General features: G+C 45.0%; 1 protein-coding gene across 2 annotated transcripts in view; it reads left to right on the top strand.

Moving 5' to 3' along the window:
* The window catches only part of SOBP (sine oculis binding protein homolog), a 167,535-nt gene extending 140,734 nt beyond the window's left edge, over positions 1–26,801 (top strand). For both annotated transcript variants that reach the window (XM_027089383.1, XM_027089374.1), the window contains 2 exons: positions 6,011–7,951; positions 25,486–26,801. In XM_027089383.1, coding sequence (XP_026945184.1) covers positions 6,011–7,948 — 1,938 coding nt within the window. In that variant the 3' untranslated portion in view covers positions 7,949–7,951; positions 25,486–26,801. The remainder of the gene's footprint in view (positions 1–6,010; positions 7,952–25,485) is intronic.

Here is a 26,801-nt window from a genome sequence, read left to right as displayed (position 1 = left end):
AACACTCATTGAAATTCTGGAAACCAAGCCCATCTCTGCTCTGCATTTCAGAGCTCATGGCACGTGTGAAAGAGAAGGATCTACCCTGGTGACCTGGCCCAAGGTTTCTGAAATCCAGCTTAACCTATAAGTAGTACTTGAGTCATGGTATAAAGTTCCTCCAGGGCAGCTTTCTAATGAGATGTTCAATTCTAACAAAGATGCTCGTTAGTCTCTCCTTGAGTTCCAAATCCTATGTGAGAGGAGAGAGAGAGAGAGAGAGAGAGAGAGAGAAAGCCAAACTGCAAAACAAAACAAAAAACCAAATAAGACCCTTAAACAAAAGGAACCATGTAGCAAACATCATCACATTGGAATCTAAACCTGCAGAAAGTTTATTTTGCAAATGAACTTCTCCATGAATTGGCTCTAAAAAAAAAACCAGCCCTTGCTCATTCTAAATCCCACTCCCGATTTCTGTGTAGCTGTGCACGTCTAAGGCTAGGTCATCTTTTTCCTTCCTTCACTGTAACCCAACTTTGCAAGGAAACTTGGAATGGTGAACTCGGTCCCCCCATCAGAGTTTGGTGCACCGCTCTGTGGGGACTCGCCCTCACACGCATTCTGCCACGCCGGGCATGGGTCAGCCTGTCTTCAAGGCATGTGATACTGTGGCTTCTGGCCCTTCCTTTGGAAGATAGTTCTGCCATGTAATGAGTCAAGCAGATCATTCATCAGCTCTGTTTTTTAATAAAACATGAATAGTACAGTTTATGGCTTCCACTGTTCAAACAGCAGTTGAGCCTAAGAGGAATTATTCATCTTAATGGTTCTAACACTCATTTCCAAGCAGCCATGCTGCTTTATCAAGCTTTCACCTGAATTAGAGAGTGACTGGCCTTGGAAAAAGTGGGCTCCCCAGGAGCTGAAAAGAGCCTTCCCAGGATGGTGGGCAGCTGGGATGTCCATAGGCCTGTCATCCGGCTCCTTGTCACTGCAGACAGTCCCTCTGTCACCCCTGGGATGGCAGGATGCAGGATGGGGGCTGGAGTCTGTGAGGTTCAGCATGTGTTTGTCCATGTCTCAAAGACACGCAGACTCCTAGGAAAGCCTAGATGAAAACCTCCCTTTTCCTCCTCACACTGCCAGAAAAACATCCTCCTATTAAGTTAAACTGAACTTAAACCTATGGAATGTTCCTGGGAAATCAGCAACCACGAGGGAGGCAGGCTAGGAACTGAAAAAATTCTCTATGCAACAAGGTTACTGTTAGGCCCAGCACACCAGTGTTGCTTGCTACTACTATATTAGCTCCCTTTCACAGAGGAAGAAACTGAAGCTGAGATTTTCATAAGAGAGAATGATGGAGCCCTGACTCACACCCACATCTTCTGATTCCAAGTCAGATGTGATTTCTATAGCATCCTTTGCTGCCCAAGTGCACCGAATTAGGGCCCTGATGGAGGCAGAGTCTAAACCCAAAGGAACAGTTGATGCTGGGGCCGTGGGACTGCAGGGTCGAGCTGGAAGCAAGTATTCAGGTGGGATCAGTCTGAGGCCCTCAATTCATGCTATGAGGTGACTGTCTATAGGTAAGGCAGACCCAAACCCTTCAAAACACTGATCACCCCTGTCCATGTCTCTCCAGCCTCCTTTGCTTCACTCTTAGGTGAGCTCATGATTTTTTGAGGTGACCTGGACCGCAAGATCAATGCCATATTTGACAGGCCAAGATCTAAAGAACCAGCCTCTTATGGCAAGCTCCAATTTTGGTTAAGGGGCTACAACTTCTGAGCTGTTACATGGGTGCTGTGTTCGTGAAAAGTCAGGAGCACGCGAAGATTTTGTTTTTCAGATTGTTGATGGCATTCAAGAGATTGCTAATATCTTTTTACTGTTCCATTGCTGCAAATGCCTTTGCCCAGATAAGAAAGATTTCAGCAAAAGAGTTTCTTAATGAAATATCGCCTGATGCCAGGTTACCACTCAGAAGGCAGCGGTGGATGGGTTCCATTGAAGGATGAAGTTCACTCCCACAGCTGACAGCTGATTAATGTGTGTTAATTAGGAACCCTGTCTCCCTCCCTGATCACCTGAATCTTCTTCTGAGCCCAGCAGAGTGTATATATCGTGCCCATGTGGGTAACCTCATGGCATACTTTGGCTTTGACTTTGGACGTTTATATAAAGGCTCAGTTGCCAACATGAATAGCTTTCTTTCTTTCCAGGGGAAATACAAGATGGAAAGAGTTATAGGAACCAGAAGTCCTGCCTTTCAGTTTTCTTATATCAAGAGCAAGTGATATTTCTGCTGAGGCAGTGTCTTTTGAGCAGTTTAGCGGTGTAGGTTGCCACATTTATTTCACAGGAAAGGAGTGAATCCATCAGGCCACTGAGCTTATAAGTACTACCCTGGCAGCCAGCCACCAAAATATAAATACTCTAAATGGACTAAAGGAAATGTTCATTCTGTTGTTTAGAATTGGACACATCCCAGGAAGGTAAACTTAATCTTTTTGAGGACTGCTGTTATAGGGCTGAATGGAATATGCATTTGTTTATCTCCTTTGTGATCTTTTTGTCTTCCCGGTGATACATTATGTATTTGTGATACGAAGCATTTCAGCTGTCTCGCTCAATAGCCTCGCATTAGCTGATTGTTCGGTCCCCAGATTGCCATCGTTAAACAGCTTCAGCCCCAGCTCCGTCCAATCTGGGACCTGTTAGGGAGAGAAGTGGAACCAAAGAGGCCAGATTCCAACAGAAACAAAGCCGGGTGGAATTAGGGGGAAATCGTTCCAGAGCCCAGTGAGTTGAGCTCTGCACTTCTTAGTCTTTATCTTCTAAAATATCTGAAGGAATTTTGGTACTTCTTGGCATAATGAGGGAAAAAATAATGCCTCAAAAAGTTTGAAAAAAATTAAAGCCGTCTGTGGAAAAAAGGTGGGAAGAATACCCCATAACACCACAGTTCAGAAAAACCATAGTTTATGAGACACATGCTGTGTATTTCATGGATATGCAAATGTTCTTTTATTAAAGAGAAAGATCTACAGTATATATTTTCACCTAACTACCACATCTTAAGTAATCAGCTCAGGCTCTTACGATGAAATCTTTAATTACTAGAAGTGTATTAGTTAGATGTAGAATGAATGATGTGCTGCATTTTATTGCTTCACATGATACAGCCATTTGTGCCATAAATTCATTGACCTAATCTCAGACGATGTGTCCTGTAAGACAGACATGATTCGTTATTTCTTAAGTGACAGTTTTTTCCCCAAATAATTTTTTGCTTCATCAGAAAGATTGCCTTATTGTATTTTTAGACTAGTGTTCGGAATTGAAATGTAACAAGACAAGGAGACACGCACATTCACACTCCTTACCCAAAATGAGATTGTCAGAAACTGTCACACTATTACCTAAACACCGTCGGATGCTGCAGAAAATCAAGTAGGGTAACCATTAGGCTTTTGCTTTAACTGGAAAATTTGATGAAATAGAATTTGCTTCGAACTTTGATGTCTGTAATTCTTTTTATGTGAAATAGATAAAATGTGGTGGAGAATTCTCATTGGATAATTGGGATAGATCTGTGAGCATTCCTTATTCGTCAGTGAATTACTGAAAGTGAAGGAAGTGAAGGGAGAACATTTAAGTTATATTTAGATTACTTTTTGTGACTCTACTTGAAAATATTTATTTAGCTTGAGGAAACAGAGGAATCCTCTGGAGGCAAATAATTCAATCTGGCAATTTGAAGACCAATTAAGGATTTCAGAAAACTCTTTCCCCTTATGGTTAAAAAATACGATCCAAAAGAAATATGCCAGAAAATTTGGTATTTTTTTAAATTAGCTTAATTCATTGATAATTTTTTTAGTTCATAATTAAAGAGGCTATATTTGATCCTTCACTTCAAGCTTAAAAGTTTACATTTTAGGCTATCGATGCCTAACATTGAAACAGAATCAGGTGGCTTTATTTCATACTGGAATTTAAATGTCATGTCATTATACATGAACTTTTAAAAAATGATCAGGTTTTAAAAATAATAACTTACATGCATCAAGTTTTCACTACTAGTTTCTTTAACCTTTATCTAGATGAGAATTTTGAGAGTCTGATAGATTCTGTGTGTCTCTTCTCATCAGAGGCAATTCTGTGCTTATTTGTAAATTAGACATCTCAACTATGAAAAAAAAACAAACCTCTTAATTCTGGAGAAACTTGAAACACTGTAGTGAAACACAGGAGTATCTTAGCATTGATTTTATTGTTTTTGCAACAAGCATTTTGAAAGGGTATTTTCATATGAGACTAAACAAAAAGCTAATGTGTGCCAATAAGTATTTGTCATTCAATCTCACACCATCGAGTATATCACCTGCAGATATCAGTGGGAAAAAAAGTGCGAAGGAAAAGAGTGGATTTACACAAACAGACTTACATCTGCCACGAGTGTGTATACTCACAATCACATAGTAGCATGCCACCACTGTTTACAGTCTAGGAAAGCTGAGAGTTCAATGAGATGAGTAATCAAATGCCCAGCATATGTTGTTTTTGCATTGTTTATGTGACCAATCATTATTAAAATTTATCATCTTTTAATGCTATCAGTTTACCATAGTTAAAAAAGCAACATGCACCAGCAACAGAACAACAGACTCTCTCCTCAACAAAAACAGGTTCCATTTAGAGCAATATTGGAACCAGGGCTTTACTGAAGAGAGAAGCAAATTCAATGAACTCACCATCGCACTGTGTTTCAGAATTCTTCCTCTGTTGCTGTAAGGCTTGAGTGCTGAGGAAATGACCAAAAAAAAAAAGAAAGAAAGAAAGAAAGAAAAAGAAAAAAAGATTGTGTATGTAATGTTCAGTCAAAAAAGTAAGGCACTGAAAGAACCATTGAAAATTTTGACATCTGTTTATCTGTTTATAGCTATGGCAAGATTACTCGTATTAATTCTTGTTTAAAATGCCATATGAAGGAAAGACATTTGTGCAAACAAGAGTCGTATTTGAATTGTAGATCATGTCTTCACCATCTGTGAGAGCTGATGGTGTTACAAAATTAATGTGTTAATGAAATCACAATAATTTCTCCAAAGTAATGGGTTCTGAAGCCGAGAATGACTATTTTTTGAACTTTGATGTCTAGTGATTTCCAGTTGGGAAAAGCTCTCAGCCTTCAATTAGTTCTGCAGCCCAACTTTAAAATAAATTTGGTGATGTCTCTCTTTTGCCAGGAGTAGATTTGAAGGGGGGAAAAGCCATAAAAACTTTTGGAAAACGTTCTCTTGGTGTTTGAAAAGTTGTTAAATAAGACTGCCTGCCAAGAAATGTCACCAAAAATTCTGACTACTGAGAGAGAGTGGGCAAACAGCTCAAAAAATAATTCTAGCTTGCTGCAACATCACAGGTTGGGAATAGCTAAACCTCACACAGACTTCATGACTAATTCCAAGTTTCCCCTTGGAAGCCAGACATAATGATGTTCAGTGCTATGTGTTATTGGTTAACACAGCACACCCCTTCCAACTGCATTATCCAACAGTCAATAGTGTAAAGTGACTTTGCATGAGGAGAATTTTAAGGGTCTATATTTCAAAGTCCACTGAACTTTCTGGAGAATTCTTCTCACCAAAACTATTTAGATTTGCATGTACAATGAGCCTCTTTGACCAGTGAAACTATGTGGGCAGGTATATGTACTCTTTTTTTTGTTAGATCTACCTTAAAGTCATGCTTAAATGGGATAACACAGTTTCTTTTTCTTTTTTTAAAATAGGAGATGGTGGTAATTGCTATTCTGAAGAGTTCATATTTATAAAGCAATTCTGGCTTCCAAAGAGAAATTGTTTTACAAACATTTAAGAATTGTACCTTTTAGAAGGAAACACTTCCTCCTGTTTGAAAAATTATGATAAAGTTTGAAAGAACCTTCATGTAAAACATGAAACGCTAGCTACCAAAGGAAATTGTTTACCTTACTTTTTTCTTCTTTATTACTGTGTTGTAGGTATGTGACTGGTGTAAGCACATAAGACACACAAAAGAATACCTGGATTTTGGGGACGGGGAAAGAAGGCTTCAGTTCTGCAGTGCAAAATGTCTCAATCAGTACAAAATGGACATTTTCTACAAAGAGACACAGGCCAATCTTCCAGCTGGGCTGTGCAGCACATTACACCCTCCCATGGAAAATAAAGCAGAAGGCACTGGGGTGCAGCTGCTCACTCCAGACTCTTGGAATATCCCTCTAACAGATGCTCGCAGGAAGGCCCCCTCCCCGGCAGCTGCAGCTGGCCAAAGCCAGGGCCCTGGCCCATCGGTGTCCACCACCGTCTCTCCATCTGACACTGCCAACTGCTCTGTTACTAAAATCCCTACGCCAGTGCCCAAGTCCATGCCCATTAGCGAGACTCCAAACATCCCTCCTGTCTCCGTCCAGCCACCTGCTAGCATCGGGCCTCCCCTCGGCGTCCCGCCTCGCAGCCCTCCCATGGTGATGACCAACCGCGGCCCGGTACCGCTGCCCATCTTCATGGAACAGCAGATCATGCAGCAGATCCGCCCGCCCTTCATTCGCGGCCCGCCGCACCACGCCTCCAACCCTAACAGCCCTCTCTCCAACCCCATGCTCCCCGGCATCGGGCCCCCGCCCGGCGGCCCCAGGAACCTGGGCCCCACCTCCAGTCCCATGCACCGGCCCATGCTGTCGCCCCATATCCACCCCCCGAGCACCCCGACCATGCCCGGGAACCCTCCGGGTCTGCTACCGCCGCCACCTCCGGGCGCGCCCTTGCCGAGTCTCCCCTTCCCGCCAGTGAGCATGATGCCAAATGGCCCGATGCCCGTGCCCCAGATGATGAATTTCGGGCTGCCGTCGCTCGCCCCGCTGGTGCCGCCCCCCACCTTGCTCGTGCCATACCCCGTGATCGTGCCCCTGCCCGTGCCCATCCCCATCCCTATTCCCATCCCTCACATCAATGATTCCAAGCCCCCCAACGGATTTTCCAGCAACGGGGAGAACTTCATTCCGAGCGCCCCCGGCGACTCCTCGGCGGCAGGAGGCAAGCCTGGCGGACACTCCCTGTCCCCCCGGGACTCCAAGCAGGGCTCGTCCAAGTCCGCGGACTCACCGCCCGGCTGCTCCGGCCAGGCCCTGAGCTTGGCGCCCGCGGAGCACGGCCGGAGCGAGGTGGTGGACCTGACGCGGCGCGCCGGCAGCCCCCCGGGCGCGGGCGGCCAGCTCGGCTTCCCCGGCGTGCTGCAGGGCCCGCAGGACGGCGTCATCGACCTGACCGTGGGCCACCGGGCCCGGCTGCACAACGTGATCCACCGCGCGCTGCACGCGCACATCAAGGCGGAGCGCGAGCCGGGCGCCGCGGAGCGCAGGACCTGCGGCGGCTGCAGGGATGGCCACTGCAGCCCGCCCGCCGCCGGCGACCCGGGCCCTGGCGCGCCCGCGGGCCCCGAGGCCGCCGCGGCCTGCAATGTCATTGTGAACGGCACGCGCGGCGGCGCCGCCGAGGGCGCCAAGGGCGCGGAGCCGCCGCCTGAGCAGCCCCAGCCGCCGCCGCCTCCCGCGCCCCCCAAGAAGCTGCTGTCGCCGGAGGAGCCCGCGGTGAGCGAGCTGGAGTCCGTCAAAGAGAACAACTGTGCTTCCAACTGCCACCTGGACGGGGAGGCGGCCAAAAAGCTGATGGGGGAGGAGGCCCTGGCGGGAGGCGACAAGTCAGACCCGAACCTTAATAACCCCGCGGACGAGGACCACGCGTATGCTCTGCGTATGCTGCCCAAGACGGGCTGCGTGATCCAGCCTGTGCCAAAACCCGCGGAGAAGACTGCCATGGCGCCGTGCATCATCTCCTCGCCCATGCTCAGCGCCGGGCCCGAGGACCTGGAGCCTCCGCTCAAAAGGAGGTGCCTCCGAATTAGAAATCAGAATAAGTAAAAGGTTTGTATGTACACTGGGGCTTTTCTCCACACGAGTCAGCGCACCCCTCCTTACTTCTTACAGGGCGGAGGCGCGCGAGAGAGTTGTATTGATAATCATGGTTTTACCTTACGTGTTTTACAGTACACCTTGTGTGGTCACACACTATCATCATCTTGATCCAACATCATTCCCATTTTACAGATGAGGAAACTGACTCACAGCATGTAAGTGCCATGCCCAGGGTCACTTACTTAAGGATAAAGCCAATTCTTGAACCTGCATTGAAACACTATCTACTAATTACACTTTTATTATTAGGCTCAACCCTGTAAGTAGAAGAGGATGTGGGGAGGAAGGAGAGATTACTTGGGACCAGTAAATGTTCAGTCATGAGGTTACAGGACTGTGCTAAAAGGCAAGCTGAGCCACTTCTTGGAGCTGGTAGAGTCACTGGCAGAATGTCCTAATTCACCAAATGTTCTCAATAACCAGGGGATTCCATTTGCACGATGAGAATAAAATCTAACCTTACATGCTATGCCAACTGAACCCCGGCCACGAAGCCCCATTTGCCTGGTAGGGTGTTGGAGCAGCTCGTGTTCACGGGGTCTCTTCCTTCATTTGTCACCAACCAGCGTTTCCCGGGGTGGGCCTCAAGCATCACTGACCAGCTTTGCTTTCTCCCCTTTTGGGGCTCATCAGCTCAGTGGGTGAGGTGCTCACCTCTCCAGGCAGTGGGAGGCTTTGACGGGGAAAAGGGCAACATCACCAAAGTGGGTGAGAGCGCACATCTCTGACCTCTGGCAGGGGAGGGTCTGGAATCCTGCTTAATACCAAGTGAACCATAAATAACGAGTCCAGAATTTCAGTAAGGGGGAGGGAAACTAGCCTGCGTGGCTGCCCACTGTAGCCAGATGTGGCCTCATTTGTTTGATCCTCCCAACAATCCTGGTGGAATAAGCATCGTCTGCATCTTACCAAGGAGGAAAATAAGGCTTGGAGATGTTGCCCAAATCAGAGCTGGTAAGTGAGGGAACCACTATTCAACTCAGGCCTGCTGGATCCAGAGCCTGAGCGCTCTCCTCTGTCCACAAGGACAGCAAACAGGCTAATGTTCTGCTGAAGTTTATCAACTATTTGTGGAGAGGAAAGGAAGGGAAATGAATATTTACTGAGCACATAACTTATGCACAGCTCTTTCCGGGAGTTGGGGGTTACAAAGGTGAATATGGTGCAGTGCCTGCCCTCAAGGCACTTATAGTCTGGTGGAAATGTACACCGGGGAGGAAGGAGGCCTGGGTAGGAGAAGTGGACCTTCTAGGAAGAACAGTTGCTCACGTTGGTATGTGCAGGTCCTTCTCTAAGTGGTTTTCAGTATTTATTTGGGTCAGGATCCATTTGGCAATTGTTATTGTCTTCATTTTACCGATGAGGAAACTAAGACATAGAAATTAAGTAACTTGCCCAAGATTACCAAGTTAATAAGCAGCATTGAGATTCAAATGTAGGCTGTCTGACTCCAGGGCTACATTTTCTTTGAACCACTGTAGGAGAATAGGTTAATTGGTCCCTTTATTACCCTACTTGATAAAATTCTTTTATCCACCTCAGTTGTCTTGGGGGAAAGTTCCTAGACAAAAACCAAGCCTACCTACCAACTTCTCTAAGTGTTTAGATGGTGTTTGTTTGTTTGTTTTTAGCGTGCTCAGTTTTTTTTTTTTCAGCAACAACAATGAAAAACCTAGAATACCAACCCATTACTCCACGGTAGGAAATGTAGATGTGGACCAGAACACTTGATGTGGTGTGTCCAAACCATTGTCTCTAAGTCAGCATATTTACATGGGCACCTACCTCACTTACAGCCAGGAGTTTGCTTGGGAAGCTCAGAGCCAGTGAAAGGGGCCTTACTGGGTGGTGTGAGAAGGGTTTCTCAGCCACCATAGTCTGAGGCTTCCTTTTCCACTGATGGCTTTGCCAGTAGGAGCAGAATACTAAAAATCAGTTCACCAATCCTTGATTTTATATCTGCAAGTTCTGCTCTCCAAAGACAGTCGCAGCCTTCTCATAGTCACCTCAATTGAAAATGCCCCTGATTTCTCTACCAGAGTAATTTAATCTGGTTGACAAAGCAGTGAGTAATGGGAAGATGTGGGACAAAAAAAAGTGATGGCCTTTAGAAAGCCAGAAAAGCATCAGGAATTGTAATTTTAAACACATTCTAGTGTCACTCATTCAAATGACATTAAAGGAAGAACGAGAGGGTGAAAGATTTTACTACCATTGCTAAAGTGAGAAGTGACCAGGTCAGGAAGAGTGTCACTAGTCCGTAAGTAGTATAGGGTCAAAAGAATATAAAAGCATTAAATATATGATGGCTATTTGGATGATATATGTTTCTGAATAAAGAGTCAGGCTAGGGTCTTGTATGTGGACCAGAGTCGTTACTAAAAATATTAACCTGGCTTCAGTCATTTTCAGAAGATGCAATGATGAAATTGCCCATATCCCCCTGAGATTGGAAAATTCTTTTTATGATGGGTCCCGCAAGAAATTACAGCTTTTCTCTAAAGCCAGAGACTCTCAGGCTTTGCCAGCTCCAGTGGGGTGACAAGGCGAGTGATTTAAGGTGGGGGAAGAACGCCTCTGCTCCACTAAATCGCATTGCCTCTTGCCCTCTGTAGTTCCGTGTCAGCTCACAGCACAGTCTCAACCTGCCGTAATTCACTCCCATTCTCTGACCCTTCCTGATTTTCTGTGCACACGTGGTGCTGTTTTTCTTCTATGCCTTCAGAAACCCAGCCTATGCATATGGTTACGGAAACTGGAAATGCATCTGTTCAGTAAAGAACTGCATGGCTTTTGTGCCCTGACAGTGAACACTGTTTGGTGACAAGTTAAAGCCAAAGGGGAAAGCACTAAAAAAACAAAACCAAACCTGGGCTGAGTTGTGGTGGGTGAGGCGCAGGTGAGTGCTTTCTCCTTGTGCTTGCTGGTGACTCATTGTCAGTAACTTTCGTCTGGGTTCTTCATTTTCACTATGCCCACCATTTTCATACTGTATTACTATTTTTAAAAATCATTTAAAATAGATTCAAAGCAGACTGTGTCTTGAAATCAGTAATCCAGGCAGCTACAGTTACCTTCAAAGAAGTCATCATGTTTGCTAGTTCTTGGCAAATCACAGGGTTTTCTTTTTTCCATTTTGAAGATATTCTGTTCCCAGTTACCTGACTTTATGCATTCTGGTTTGTTGATATGATTACAAATGATTTAAATGAGCAGATATTTTCCTAGATGCAGAACCAATTAAGTTTAGTCGACGATTTTAAAAGGTTGGAAACTTCCGTTTATCTTCAACTTTTAAGATGCTTCTGTAAGCTGAAAAAAAAATCCCCCCAAATAATAAGGGAAACAATGTATAAACATTTCCCGAACTGTTCTCTCCACAAAGAATTCCATTTATAAATGGAATACTCCTTTCTTTGTCTTTGCCTTTGAGCTTGGGGGATAGCTGTTTGTATTTGTACATTTTCTGAATTTCTACAGTTTACACTTGTTTATGGTACATTGGGGAGTTCAGAGTAACCATTTGCAAATGTTTGAAGATATTCAAAAGAAAATATCCCCCCCTCCTTGATTTTCCAGGGAAATGACATCTTCTCTTTAAGTAAAATAATCAATGGAAAAAATGTGTACCATGAGTAACCCTTTCACCCTCACTTTTTCCATTTCCGAGGAGCGGCAAGACCAAGAACTTGCCACCTTTGTGACTCCCAAATTCCTTATGTGTTTTTAAAACCAGAAAGAAAATCCAACAGTCTTGTCCCCGGCCCCCATTCCGAGATGCTCCCCTAGCCTCAACAGCAAGAGTTCCTTCCACTTTTTGTTTTCTCTGGGAGAGCTAAAGAAGGGGGGCTGTAGTTTTGACTTTTTGGAGTTTAGAGTTTAATTATTAGTCTGGCCACGGAGCCACAATCCCAGAAAGGACTATTTCAAGAAGGGGGCAGGGGACTCGCCTCATTAGGAACGCCGCAAGGGTGGAGGTGGCAGGTAACTTTTTGCCAGTTTGGCTTCTCCAGCTGAGAAGTTTGAGAGGATTGGCTGCCTGCAAAGTCAAGTCCATGCAGTTGAAATGTGATTGTGGGTGCCGACTACGAAAGCAAGGAAAAGAGGAAAAACTGTGACTGAGAGGAGGAAATCGGTACAAGTAGGGTGTGCTCAGATCTCTGCCAGACTTGAGATTTTTAATGTTCTAATACTTGGTTATTGGAAACGTTCATTGGTGACGTAATCCCTGATGTTCAAGTTCTGCCCGTCTGTCAGGATGCAGATGGCTGCCGAGCTCTAGGTATAGGTTATTCAGAGAGCCAGCAGTGAGGAACGGCCAGATCTGTGTCATGCGCACGTGTGAGTGGTGAGGACCTGAGAGAGTGCTTGCTGTGATCATTTGAGACTCATAGAGGAGAATTTTCTGGATGAACAGTGTCAAGGTTGGCCTTAGACACATCTCGTTCAGTGTTGCCAGGTCTCTTTTAACCTTTAGGAGAAGGGGGTTGAAGGAGGGTTTTAATGTGCAGGCACCTGGCTTTAGATATTATTTCAATCCGATTATGATGGGATAGGAAATGACATATGTGACCGGGTATTTAGTTCTTTCAGGTGTAGCCATAGCCTTCCATCTTCAGCAGGGCTGGGGCTAGGGTGGGGGAAGAGAAGTGCTTAGTGCGCGAGCTTTAGCAACGATCCTCAGGGTCAGGCAGTGCAGCGCGAGTCCTGGCCCTGATCTACAGACCTCCCGATCTGTGTGTCAGCTCCCCGGAGCTGGTCTCCATAGACTTGTCCACGCATAGCCTTCAGCTATTCCCTCTGGAATTTTGTGGAAAGCTTTATGTGCTTGTGCACGGAGGTTTTCTTGGGAGGAGCAGTCCATAGATTTTGGCTACAGGAAAAGTATGCCTTACATCTCTGAAAGATTATTTTATATTATCACCAAGCAATACCTGAGCAGAAATTTTTCTTGTTACTCTGAGGAAGCTGAATTAATTGTAAGTTTCCCTTAAAACTTGGAATTTATTTTTAACAATTTTTGCTGTGGACCCTTGCCTCAATAAGATTGCCTTAGTGACAAAATGCAAAGGGTGATAGACTTTTCTTCAAGTTACTATAACTTGTGAGTGCCTGTGGGAAAGAAGAAAGGGGAAGCAAGGAAAGAAACAAGCTAGACACTTCCCCAGCACTTGGACTTCCAAAGTTTGTGCTGTACAGGCAGATGCTGTCCTTCAGTGGAAAACCTTCTACCCTGCTGTTGAGGCCAAGGGAGGAGAATGGCTTGAGTCGGAGAAGTGGACAGATCAGTAAACACCAGGGCATTGGCATGGCCGTGTCTTGGAGCGCTACCAAGCCCCCTAGCTCCCTAGCATGCTTCTTCACCTGGAGAGGGTGTGCTTGGAAAGGTGAAAGCATTCAACCAGCTACTAACAAGCCATTGCCCAGGAGGGCACTAGAAATAAGTTCCCTGTCTGGTTTCCAATGAATCACTCCCTTGCTGGCTCGAGCAACTTCCTGGGCATCCTGGTTCAATCATTTACACCTACCTTCATGCAGACAAGCATCACAGAGGGGCAGAGGTGTTTGAGGACCAAAATCCACTGCAGCCTGGAACACTTACCTCATGTAGTAGAACACCATCCGCCACCAACACTCTGCCTTTTCCAGACTCTCTTGTTGAAAAGATTGTGTCAAAGGGACAGAGGGTGGCCATTCTGTTTTCCTTCACCCTATCCCACCCAGAATTATTTTGTATCCTTCAGTTGCTGGTTTAAATATACATGGCTGCATGTTAAGGCAATGCATTCTGCATGTGTAAACTTTTTTTTTTTTTACAAATGCCTCAAAAACATAAAAGGAATTCATTTCAGAGAAACAAATAAATTAGTTTAAAAGATAAACAATTTAGCACTGGTATCATCTAACAGGGTCCCATTCTCAAGGAAAAGGAGTAAATGCCATCTCAGATGCCAGCTTGCAGTACTAACCACGGAGAGCTCTTCTCTAGATTTACGGATTTCCACAGCATTCTGCTTGAGAAAAAAGTAGGGTGGGGTCAGGATTGAGAATGTGCAGCCATCAGCAAGGAGGGGAAACGCACGCACACAAATTATTTCAAGGGGGTCATTTAAAAGATTCTAGTGAAAATGACCGGAGCAAAAGCAAAGGACATGAGAACAAAACTTTTAAAGCATCTTTTGTGCTTTAGAAAGCTCCTGAGTGGGGCTTCCCTGGTGGCGCAGTGGTTGAGAGTCCGCCTGCCGATGCAGGGGACACGGGTTCGTGCCCCGGTCCGGGAAGATCCCACATTGCCGCGGAGCGGCTGGGCCCGTGAGCCATGGCCGCTGAGCCTGCGCGTCCGGAGCCTGTGCTCCGCAACGGGAGAGGCCACAGCAGTGAGAGGCGCCCGTACCGCAAAAAAAAAAAAAAAAAAAAAAAAAAAAAAGCTCCTGAGTGTACTAAACATTCTTAAATTGACACCATTCAAGTAGCTCCTGATATCCCTTAACTCTGAGCTCCTAGGACTGAGCTGTGGCCATAAGCAACAACATGCTTGTGCAATTTTACCAAACACACAAGTCTGAATAGAGAGAAGGGAACACGAGAGCAGAACTGCCTTTCCACGTGGGCGTGGGGTCAGGACTGGGTCAATCAAAGCTGTCCGGCACTCCCCGGCCTCATTCCATCCAGACAGTTGGCTGCAATGCTGGCTGTCTCATCAGTTCCCCCTTTGAACCTCTGCTTTGTTGTCTTTCTTCGATAGCAAGCTGTGTTTTGTTTTGGGTAAAAAGGGAAGTAAGAATGCGACAGAAGAACAGAAGGGAGAAACATACATTATGGACCCGTTGGATATGAAACATTGACCTAATGTCCAAAAAATGCAATTAAAAAGCATATCTCTCCCTCATTTGCATGGCTTATTTCCCCAGACATGTTTTTGGTATTGAAAATGAATGGTATTCCCATATAACATGTGTCTCAATTTGTAATGATATCCTCCTTGCAGCTGGCTTCGTTCTCCAACTGTTTCTAAGATGTTACTGTCTTAAATTTGAGCCAACCTACAATAACAAATTATCTAGAAGCAAAGTGGCTAAGTTGCATTTGGTGAGAGAAGGGGAAACCCTATATTTCATCCTTCAACTCTTGTTTTGGAAATTCAGACCGTAGCATGATCTTTTTCTAAGGAAATCTATACACGCACACTTTAAAAATTGTGCCTATTGGGTGTTGTGAGAGCAAGAATGATCAGGTTTAAGTTTCTCTGCAAAGTTCTGCATCCCATCAACAAGCCCTTTTGATATTTTAAACCCATATTTAGACTAATTTCAAGATATTTGGAGCACATGTGGTTAAATGTAAAACTTTGTCATTATGATTTGTTAGATGCTTATACTTTAAATATTTATAAGCCATTTTTAAGTACTTTATCCAAAAGCTTTCTCCCACTAGAATACTACAATTGAGTGGTATCTGAGCATCATCTGAGCGTCCAGTAGATACAGGGTGAAGTCACTGCAGCACGCATGCACGTTCTTCCTGCTTTTCTGGTTTTAATTCAAATGTCGTTTTTAGTAGATTCAGCTTATTTTTTAAATGTATAAGAAGTCATAAACAGGATTGGTTGTCTGTGATTTTTTAAAGAATTACCAAGTCCCCCAAAGATAAAATGTTCAACTTGAATCATGTTGATTCCTACCTCTTTTTCTTATCCTGAGAGTAATTAGTAAAACTTTCCACTAGAGTATTGGATCTGTGTCCAGAGGAACTTAAAGTGTCGTATTGTTCCTCCAAAATGTCTTAGAGGCAGTTTATTGGTGGTTAGATGGAATTCTTCACCATTCACCCTCAGCCATCTTGGAAACTGAGACACAGGATCCCATCTTTATCATAAGTAGCCTGTTCGAGCACTTAATATGAAAAAGAGGAGAGCGAAAAAACCTTTTTCCAAGTCAGAATCCATTTAAGCTTCAGAGGTTATAAATTTCAAACTGACCACAGGCCTCTGGGGCTCACACTCTTTATGGCTGGCAAAATACAACTTTCTGGCAAGAACGAGGAAAAGAAGGCTTAAAAGGGCTCATAAACTTGCTTGGACATCTAATAGCTCTTACCAAACAGCATTTTCATGAGTTAAGTGTAAATGAGTCAGAAACATATAGATTGAATTTCTTTTAAAATACACATGGGTTTAAAAATTAAGGCCAAAGTGCTTGGCAAAGTAAGTTTTGGTTTTAGCCAAACCCCAAATGTTTGAAAAAAAATAGTTTTACAATTTGCCAAACCAAAAATATATCCAGGTCCCTCCATTCCTCTCATTTAATACGGTGACATCGTAAACATGGGACTGAAGGTCTATTTTCATATCCACCAAGGTCTGAGCAACTTGAATCCCAAATACTAGTTGAAAAACTATGAAAAATTTTTTGTGGAAAAACCTTATGACCTTGCAAATGAAGCTGAGTGGTCACTCATTCAGGGTTCTGGTTTTGATAGCGCCTCCCACTGTCTGATCCTCCGATCAACTTGTTCTGTGTCTCAGCTGTGTGTGTGTGTGTGTGTGTGTGTGTGTGTGTGTGTGTGTGTGAGATGCACAGGGATAGTAACTTTTAAAAAAAACCTTATATTTAGAATGGTTAATTTATACTTAATTAATATATTATGACCCATGAAAGTTAATAAACTCTTAATCATATCCGAACAGAGGGAGGCAGTCCCCTTTCACTCATTTATGGTTCAAAGATAGTCTTCATTTATTTCCCTAGAGGGGAAAACACATCCATTTTCAACTAACTGTATTGAATACTGACTCCATGCAGGGACACTGTTATTAAGAGATGGAAGGAAGAAAGAAAGGAAGGAAGGAAAGAGGGAGGGAGGGAGGGAAAAGAAAAAAAAAGTGGGAGAGGCAGTGGCAGGAGTCTCATTAGACTTGTTTTGAGGAGCTAATAACCTGAGTGAGGCAAGAAGTAACCAAGGCCACTATTACAAGCATTATGCAGGACCTGCAAACAGATATGACACTGTAGACAGGGGGCTTTGGTGAGGGCTTTGGTGTGAATGGGGGCAGTTCACACATTGTTGTAACTGATTACCTAGCTTGTGGCTGGCAGGATGGGCACATGAGTATTTATTGAGTGAATGAACGAGAAGAGTGTCAGGAGAGGTCTAGTTAATGGAGTTACCAGGTTAGGGTTCCATACAGCAGGTGAGTTTGGAGTTAGGTTCTAAAACTGGGGAGGGCCTTGAACTTGCAGTCGGGAGTGGAGGAATAAAAGAGGCAGTAGGATGGCAAGAGCCACAGGTGCGGAGAAGAGGAAGTCGCGTGAGGGATGACCTTGCCCTTCGCTTGGCTGGAGTGAAGGGCTCGGCTGCAGACGGAGAGGGGGTGGAGGCTGGAGGAGAGCAGGTGGGCAGTGGAGCGGGAGGTTGTAGCACTTGTACTCTGTACGTTAGGCAATGTCACCACGACCTCGAGCAGAGGAGTGACAGGAGGAAATCTGTGTTTGAGGAAAATTACTTCAGCAGCTGTTTGTGCACTGAAAAGGAAGCAAGAGAAAGACTAGCATCGCTGAGCTGATCACTGAATTCTGATGACAGGCTTGTTACCAGCAGTGGATTCTAAACACTGCGGGATGTTATCGCTGCAGTGTGAGCCGCCAGAGCTGCCACATCTATGTTTTACGTGTGTAAAGCCATTGTGGCAATGCAAGGGGAGGATGAGCTCTCTTCTTTGTGCCCAGAGCAGACCTAAGAGGTTTCATAGCACACAGTGGAAGGAAACCTCACAACATTCCAAAGTTCAGTCAAGGGGGATGCTGGCCGGGCCCCAGGTTGCCGTGGAAATAGGGGCTCCACCCTTCTGACTGCCCAGCTGCTCTGAGCCTTAGGCCAGTGGGGCAGGGCGTGGTGCAGGCCGTCGGTCGCCCAATGGGTGCACAAGGCAGGCAGCGGCTCTCCTAGCAGAGGACTTCCCTGAGGATGGACGTGGAGCCTGGACGGTGGCCCTAGTGATGCCCAAAGCTCGGTCCCTGGAATGAAGAGCAGCCACAAGGCTTGCGTGGCTTTGCTCAACCTCAGACACCTTCACAGAAGCTGAATCAGATCCTCCCAGGGCTGGCAGGCACGTTTAAAGTGGTGTGGCAACTTTTGGAAATGTCCTTTTATCTTTTGTAACTTCCCAGGTCGTACATCTTCTGAAGCTTCCACATGTGGTGACAGTGGGCTCCTGGTAGTGAAGGAAGGCAGCGGTGTGGTTTAGTGGATACAGACTTCTGCTTTGGGGTTGGGCCAGCCTGGGTTCAAATCCCAGCAGAGCCAATTAGTAAGCGAAGGAGGAAGCGACTTTACCTCCCCAAGCCTCAGTCTCAAGGTCATAACACTGCTGGGAGGAGCAGATAAGAAAACATAGGTAGAGGTGCCCAGGAAATGGAGTTACTGTCCTATTAGGCTACAATGCCTGGGAGAGGAGTCCAGGGCTGGAGTGAGGTCTGCTTGGATCTGAAAACCAGCTGTGAGTTTGGACCAGTTTTATAACCACTTTATGCCTACCTTTTCTCATTTAATAATTGTAATGGCTAATGTTTATTGAGCACTATCTATATGTAAGCAGTGTTCCAGATGTTACATGCCCACAACAACCCTCTGGGCTACCATTATTAAACCCATTTTATAGATGAAGAAACTGAGGCACAGAGTGGTTGAATATCCTACCCAGAGTCACTGGCCAGTAAATGGCAGTGCTGGGATCTGACTGGCAGCCTGGCTCCAGAATCTTCCTGCAGAACCACCGAGCATGTCTTATATACAAAAAAAATGAAGATAATAACCCATACTTCATAGCGTTATCAGGCTCCAGTGTAAATAACAGAAGGAAAATGCCCACCTGGCATATATATACTAGGTGCTCATTATAAGAATTGTAATGGTAGCCCCTGCAGCCCAGAACGTCTTCCCTCAACGTGTAATGGGAGGTAACGAAACATTTCGATGCTGTCAACCTCGGAGGTTAGGGAAATGATTCCAGAAATTCTCCTAAGATGTCTGGTTCCACTTTTATAAGTAGGGACTGGGACAAACAGAGTAAACGCTCAAGGTCACAGAGTGGCGCAGCCAGGATTAGAACCTGAGTCCTCATCTGCCTTTCCCCTCAGTGGGACACGGGATACGACCAGAGCTGCTTGAGTTACACGCCCTGTGCCAAGGACCAGAGTCATACGTTTGCTACCCACGGCATCACTGCCTCACACCGGGCAGCTGATTTCAGAGAGGAAATAGGTTGTACCTGAACATCTGGGGTGGAAGGGTGGAAGGGTTGCAGAAAAGCAATTATTAAGCACACGCTCCATCTCCTTGGCTGTTAGAGGGGGGTAGCAGGGAATCAGCATGCTTGCTCTAATTTTTTACACGAAGTTTCCGTGAAAGGAAGCCCTTCTCTCTCTCTCTCTCTCTTTCTCCCTCTCTCTTTCTGCTAAAAGGCTGGTTGTAAAGTGTCAGACCTCTTTTCCAGACCTAGCCTAAAATCTTAAAGTCTGTTGATCCATAGACAATAGCTACTTGCCATGTAAAGCTGCTCTTTTCTCTAGGTTCTTTTTTTTCTTTTCTTTTCTTTCCTTTTTTTTTTTTTAACTTAGACTGCCTGTGTTCAGATTATATAAATAAATAACAGACTCAATCTTAGTACAATAAACATCTACTTTTGTGTCCAAGGCAGAATTTTTGGAAGGCACAAGAACCGGCATCAGCTAGTTTGTGTATTGGATAGGACTTGAATGAAAATGCAATTATTATTTCTTAGCAAATAGTTTCTCGGAGTTTTGTCTCTAAGGCCCCTGCCAACTTTGACATTGTGACCCCTGCTTGTCAGGGTGAGGAAGGGGAGAGGTGAAACCTGGGCTAGGGGATAGCACTCCGAGGCGAGCATGGACTTTGAGGTTGTAGGAGCTGGACTTCAATCCAGCTTGGCCCCTTTCTAGCTGGTGACCTTGAGCAAGTAAGTTTCTTAACCTTCTTGGGAAAGTTTCCTCATCTGTAAAATGGAGACAGTAATAAATACTTCGTAGCATTGTTGTGTCAATGAAATAAGTATATAAAATATATTTGTTTTTAAGTGAAATAAATATATAAAAGTGCCTAGCGCAGTATTTGACATTAAGTGCTCAGTAAATGTAACTTTCTTTGAAAACACTGCAGCTTTCCCAAACCATAATAGGAAGTGCTTGGTCTTGAAATCCAGGCGGCATAGGGCTTGAGGCTCTTATTCAAAATTTCTTGTAAAACATTAGCTATATCATGTAATTCTTCATTTTATTTTTCTCTTTCACGAATGCATGCAGCCACTTGCTCCAGTGCATTTGTAAAAATGTGTGCAGTTAGTCATGAATCCCTGCCTGCTTTTAGAAAAGGACCAGAGACAGGGTAATTTGTTTAGCTTAAACTCCCAGGTTTTAAAAAAAGATTTGCAGTGGCTAAAGAGATCCGTTGTCCAGGGTGAAGATAAAGGCTTTTGCAAGTGCACAAGAGGGGGTTCTGTGGCTCAGGGTTCTTTGTCCCCCCCAAGATCTTGTAGAGGTCAGCAAGATAGCACTGGCCACTCATATGAATAAACAGGTCTCTCTGCCCATTTAACTCCTAGAACCAGCTAAGCAAAGAAAACCGAAATTTAAATTTGTAAAACAAAAAATTAAAGATGGAGTTATCTCAGTAGGGAGTCTTGTGTGGTTGGGATTTTTATTGATTAAAGAGTAAAATAAGAGATATTGCTAAAGGGGAAAATTATAAAAAAGAAAAGCAAGGTCTCATGTTTGGTTTAATTTTCTTTCTTTTAAATAATTTGAGCCTTAGCTTATCAGAGCCAGGCCGTGGGCAGCTCAGTGGTGCTGGAGCTCACCCTTGGCCCTACTCCCCTCTCCTCACCATGGGTTATTTCCCATAGCAATCGTGCTAGAGAAGCGATGTTTTTAAATTACGTTCATCAATTAGCAAGCTATAAGAAAAGAGATACCATCCACTTCGTAAATGAAAACGGTTTCCAACTTGGTAAAAGCCATTTCAGAACTCTTCATGAAGCGATGGTCGATGGAGGAGAGAGGGAGCCATTTTTTGGCAAAACCTCAGCAAGCCGTAGCCCTTTCCGGGATGGCCTTGGTGCAGAGACCACTGTCTGGCATCACACCCAGCCTTATCAGCTGGTGCAGGCGGCTCTGTTCATTGACCACGGGGTTCTACCCTTGTGAGCGTCCCAGAATAGCTGTGGCTACCTGAGAGCAATCCAGTCCTCAGGGACTCATTATTGTCCCAGATAAACAGCGTGGCTGAAGCCAGCACGTAATAGCTGTATTTAACCGTGATAAGTGATGGGCCGATGTGCCCGAGTGGCATCACGGGCAGGGCTGGGGTAACTGGACAAAGGCAAGCCGGCCTGGCAGCGGGCATCTCTTGTACATTATAGGGTTGATGCCACGGGATTTTGGACTCTGGGGAATAAATATGATGGACCTGGAGAGCTTGCCTTCTAGACAGGTAAGACAGGACAGACCTACTGGATTTTGATTATGCTAATGACAGAGGTATTTGAGGAAGCAAAGAAGAATAAAAGTTCAGAAAACAGATTAGATTAATGGAGGCAGGCTGCCTGGTGGAGGTGAAATCTTGTGCCATGGAGGGACTATGATGGGATGCAGAATAAGACAGACAGTTTCTTTGGATACACGTTTACTTTTGGGAGTGGTTGCCTGGAAATTATAAAATTTCCTTTTAAATGCAACCTGCATACATCTTAGGCTGTAAAGGTCAAAGAAGAAAAGGTGAGGATGATGGTATGTTGACAGTATCAACACTGAAAGAAGTTATTAGTACTCAGGCCTATTTTTGTTCCCTATGACACTCTGACAACGCTTATGTGATAAAGGAGAAGTAACTCAGTCACATTCTTAGCAATGCTTTCCTGATGGAAAGGGAAATTGCCGGTGGTCAGAGGCTTGTTCAGGGCACTTGGTGTGCAGCTGAGTCCATGAGGGAGAGACTTTATTCTTCTGGCCAGAAGGGGCAGCTGGGCCTAGAGTTCTGCAGACGCTGACCGTACATGCCTGCTGGAGACCACGCACTGTGGAGCTGGTCTTCATACACGGTGCAGCATGGTCCACGGGATGGGATGTGTGTGTGTGTGTGTGTGTGTGAGATGTTCCGCATGGCAGGGCCCTGGGTTGTCCTGCCTTCAGACAAACCCCAATTCAGAGGAAAACCCGAATGTGAGGCACAGGTAGAACCACGTCCCCAGAACCCCCTGCATTAAGGGACACTCCAGAAATCTCTGCCAGAGGTGAGAGTGTGTGTATGTGATTAATAGAAAGAAGGAGACTCTTTCTGAAACTTGGGACTTCAGGATAGAGAAATGAATAGTCTTTCTTATACATGGATAACTGTGTACCACCATACCTGATGATGGCTTTGGTCCAAAGATCCTACAATCCCAGAATATGAGAAATGGAAGATGTAATAGAAAATCTCACCCATGCCTTCATTTCACAGAGGAAGAATCCAGGCTTGGGGAGGTCAAGGAATAGGTCCAAGGTCACACGGCTACATAGGGTTCATGCTGTAACCTGCGTCTCTGTCTCACATATTGTAGAAATTTCCCCTTTACTCAGACCAAGAAATTTAGACAGAGAGGACCGACTGTTCTAGAAGACACCTCTGCTTAGCAGGGGCTGAGTCGGAACGGACTTGGGCTCTGGAACTTCCTGCCATGATCACTTTCTAAAACTCCAAGGTCACTTCCTCCCCACTTTTGAGTCTCACACCTTGCAAACAAATAACTGTCAGGAAAGTGATGCCCAAGCTTGGTTCTTCATTTTCATTGATTCTGTGTCGCCAACATGGGGGCTGCCCTGAACCAGCCAGAGTCAGGAGGGCAGAGGAGGGGGCCTTCAGTTTACCCCCTCCTCAAACGTTATCCGCCGAGAGGGACTTGCACTGCCACCATCTGGCCTGGGTGGGTGTCCCAGACACGGCAAGTGCGCGGTGAGAGGGAAGGAAGCGGCCCAGATCCTCCCTTTGCCATTCTCTTGAAATAAGCTTGGCGTGAGGAGGCTTTCTAGGCAGCAGGAGTGGGGCTGCAAACAATAGAGTGCGGTGCAGCTGCACCCAGTAGAACTTTGGGGGAAAACACATATTATTTACCAGACAATAATAGATACCAGAGAATAATAATGATTATTAGAGCGTTTGGGATGGCAAACGCTGTAGTTAAGGTTCCAGAATGGCTCTCATTATAATCCCGTTTTCCTAGTCCCTTATGAAAGCCTTGAGATTTTCTCTAAGTAGGCTGATGCTGTCCATGTTTGGCCTTTGTCCAAAGGCGATTTCAATGTAAGGAAACTTATTTGAGAAATAGTCCTCTTTGGGGGGTTCATGATTACATTAAAGAAACAATTTACACCCTTGAAAAAGCAGTCGCAGCGTTCCTGAGTGAGTAATTCAAAATGGTGGCGTTTCTCAGTCACTGGAAGAAACCATTCAACACCGTTTCTTTTCCTTTTCCTTTTTTAAAGAAGGATTCAGAGCTCCTCTCTGACTACAAGATTTGGTCACTCTTAGTCCCAAGCCCAGAGGTAGGGATGGTTTCCCTCCCTCCAAAGCAAGTTCCAGGCTGTGCTTCCTAAACAAAAGTAAATCCCGCCCAGAAGCAGCTACAGTATGTCTCAGGATCCACTTGGGTCCGTTTCCAAGGCCTCTTCCCAATCCTTTGTGACTTCTCATTTGTTGGTGGCTCTCGGTGTTTTTGTTTCTGTACCTCTTCTCACCATTATGTCTTAGAAAGAAAGAAGGAAAGAAAGGAAGAGAGGGAGGGAGGGAGGAAGGAAGGAAGGAAGGAAAAAAGAGAGAGAGAGAAAGAGGAAGGAAGGAGAGAAAGAGAGAAAGAAAGAAGAGGAAGAAAAGAAAGAAATTAAAGTGAGCTCTTTATTCTGAGAGAAATAGCCACATTTCCAAATCTGACCATGCCAAATGAAAAGGTTTCCATGACCTTGTAATTCCACTCCCATTGCATATTTGTGGTGTTTTGCATTTTCACTTTGGTTATTTAATATACATATTAAATGCACACAGATCTGGTGATTTAATGTGATTTGGGGAACTCAGGCATTTCCTGTCATGCACATTCAGATTTTCAAACCTTGTTTTTGGCTGATCATTATTATGGTTACCATTAACACCAGTATTTGGATAGCAGGGTTCAAAGCACAAGCTTGGACCTAGTCCTCCCAATGGGCATTTTGACCTCCTCACGCTTGAGCTAAATTCATGCTACAGACACTCTGAACACTCCAGTTCTCTTTGTGGCCTCCATTTCTTCGTCTATAAAATGCGGGAAACTGTGTATATTATCTCTGGGGTCCCTTCAAGTTCTGCATTCTATCACCTGAAATTATTTGTTCACTGGTCTAGGAATAATCTCAACAGTTGTAAAGATGTTTACAAGTCCTCTCCCACCACCTCACGTTAGCCAAATTTTCCCATTCACGTATCTGACATCCCCATTTATTGGCAGGAAAAAAAAAAGTACCGTTTTGGGACATGGGGGACAAGAGCTGTTTGATTCTCATTCATTTGACAAATGTGTGTTGAGCTGAATACATTTGTCCCCGGGTGTAGGGATTTGAGCAAAACAGACACAGCCCCAGACCTCAGGGACTTCACAGTTTAGTTGGATGCCTTCTGAATGGCTGCTTCCCGGGGGTGATGGAGTGTCCTTAGGAGGCTTCAAGCCAAGGGACTGGTAGCAAATGAAATAAGCCAGTAAGGATAAGAGAGGCAGAGCCCAACAGTCCTATTCAGACCTTCTGCCCTGGGATCCCAGTCCTATGCTTGGTCTGGACGTGAAGCGATGTGAGCGGCTCACCTTTCTCAGGCAAGACCCACAGAGAGGGGCTCTTCTTCCAGCTCAGTCGCCCCTGTAGGAAACCTCTGAAGAGTGGTCTCTGTGCCCCAGGAATTTTTCACGTTCTAAAAAGTCCATCTCATGGCCTTCCTCCTTTGCAGCAGACACTAGGGCTGTTACACGGGGTACAGGCTTGAGGTCTGCAACACCAGGGTCCCCCGATGACCTTGCCTGGCTTTGGGATGCCCTTGGGCAACTCCAAAGACCTCCTGCCAGTTAAGCGTGCAGTAACGTGGAGAGTGAATGTTGCTGGGTTGCAAAGGATGCTGCTGCAGTCTTTGGGTGAGGGCGTGGTGCTCCATGCTCATTATGGTATTCCAAAAAGCGACTCGAGTTTCATTTCCTCACACAAAGCTGGCAGGGCTGATCCTGCGCAGAACTGTGAATGAAAGTTGTGTGGAAATCAGGCTGCGCCGCCCCAGTTCTGGGGCCTTGTTGTAAGTCTGACCTGACAGCTGGAGAGTGTGCTGCTCTGACTCATGCCCGGGTTCTCCCCAGCCTGGGGGGTGGGGGGTAGTTTGGTCTAGTGGATTCTAACAAACCCCTTTTCCTCTTTTTCTAGGAACGCTCACTCACAGGGTACCTTGCATGGAGAGAGGGCGCAGAGCAAACCATGTCTCACCATCCAGTGACACCAGCTGGTCAGCTCACCACCCCCTCTGGCTAAAACTCAAGCAAATAAAGCCGCTTCCTGTCATTAAGCATCTCAGAGGAAGCAGCCCTCCCTCGGTGGCCTCTAGCCCAGAGAAGCCAGCACGTCTTGGACCCACCAAGCGGGCCCAGCCTTCCTGCTGCCACCATCTCTGCTTCTCCCCAGAGGAACTTAGGGATTTTGCCCCTGGTTTAAAAGAAAAAACAAAAACAAAAACAAAAAAAACCCGACAAAACACCAACAAGCCACAAGGACCAATGTAGGTATTCTCCCTGCCTCATCTTCAAGGCTCAGAGGGTGAGGCTGGAAGATGATACAGATTTGAAAACAAAAATCGTTTTTTAATCTTTTTAAAAACTGCTGTGGTTTTGCTGCTACACGAAGAATTGTGATTTGCATTGTACGGTTTTGGACCTATACTGTTCACGTTTTGACGGCGGAGAGGGATCATACTGGAGTCCCAATGCTTCAGATTCATCTCTGTCCTGCCTAGGATGCACTTTTAAATGAAGAGTTAAAATATTTTATTGGCTAATATACTTTTCTTGTTATTTTTACAAAGGCCACCTTTATCCTTTTTAATGCCATATTTTCAGTGTTACACTTTTATGGCTTTTAATTTTCGATCTGACAGATGTAAGAAGCAGCATGAATAGTTTATACTGTGGTTTTTCAGAGACTGAATGCCAAGAGAACTCGGTAAATGTTTATTCTTCTCAGCTTTCTCCTTAAATTCCCTTAAATAGCGCCCCATTTGGGAACAGAGCAAGAGTGTTGAACTGAAGACCAAAATGCCCTCAAGGTGTAAAATAATCCGAGGGGGAATATTTGCTGGGCGTCACGAAAGACTTGGATGAAATTTCAACCCTGATGGCTTTCGGTGATCCAGGAAGTCAGTGAAGCAATCTCTCTATACGCAGAGCCCTTTCATGATAATTAGAATGGTATGGACAAACCAATGAAAACAGGAGGGAAAGTGAGAAAGCTCGCCCATGATTCTGTTTCACTGTTTGCTTTCTCCTGTCATGGTTAAGAGAAATGTGCAATTCGATCCTCAATCAGTGGGTGGAGGATAACAGGGTAGATTTTCTGTGTGCACTTGTACAGTTGTAGCTGCGAGTCCAGAAGTCCTCTAGAGCATGTGTACTGGCACTGAGTTGGTGAGACAGTCGTGGAGTATCCCATTCTGATGAGTACAGAAAAAAAAAAAAAAAAAAAAAAAAAAA

Source organism: Aethalodelphis obliquidens, unplaced genomic scaffold, assembly GCF_003676395.1.
Source record: "Aethalodelphis obliquidens isolate GAN/ISIS:26980383/991018 unplaced genomic scaffold, ASM367639v1 scaffold3, whole genome shotgun sequence".
Taxonomy (NCBI): Eukaryota; Metazoa; Chordata; class Mammalia; order Artiodactyla; family Delphinidae; genus Aethalodelphis; species Aethalodelphis obliquidens.
This window is presented reverse-complemented; position numbering and strand designations above follow the sequence as displayed.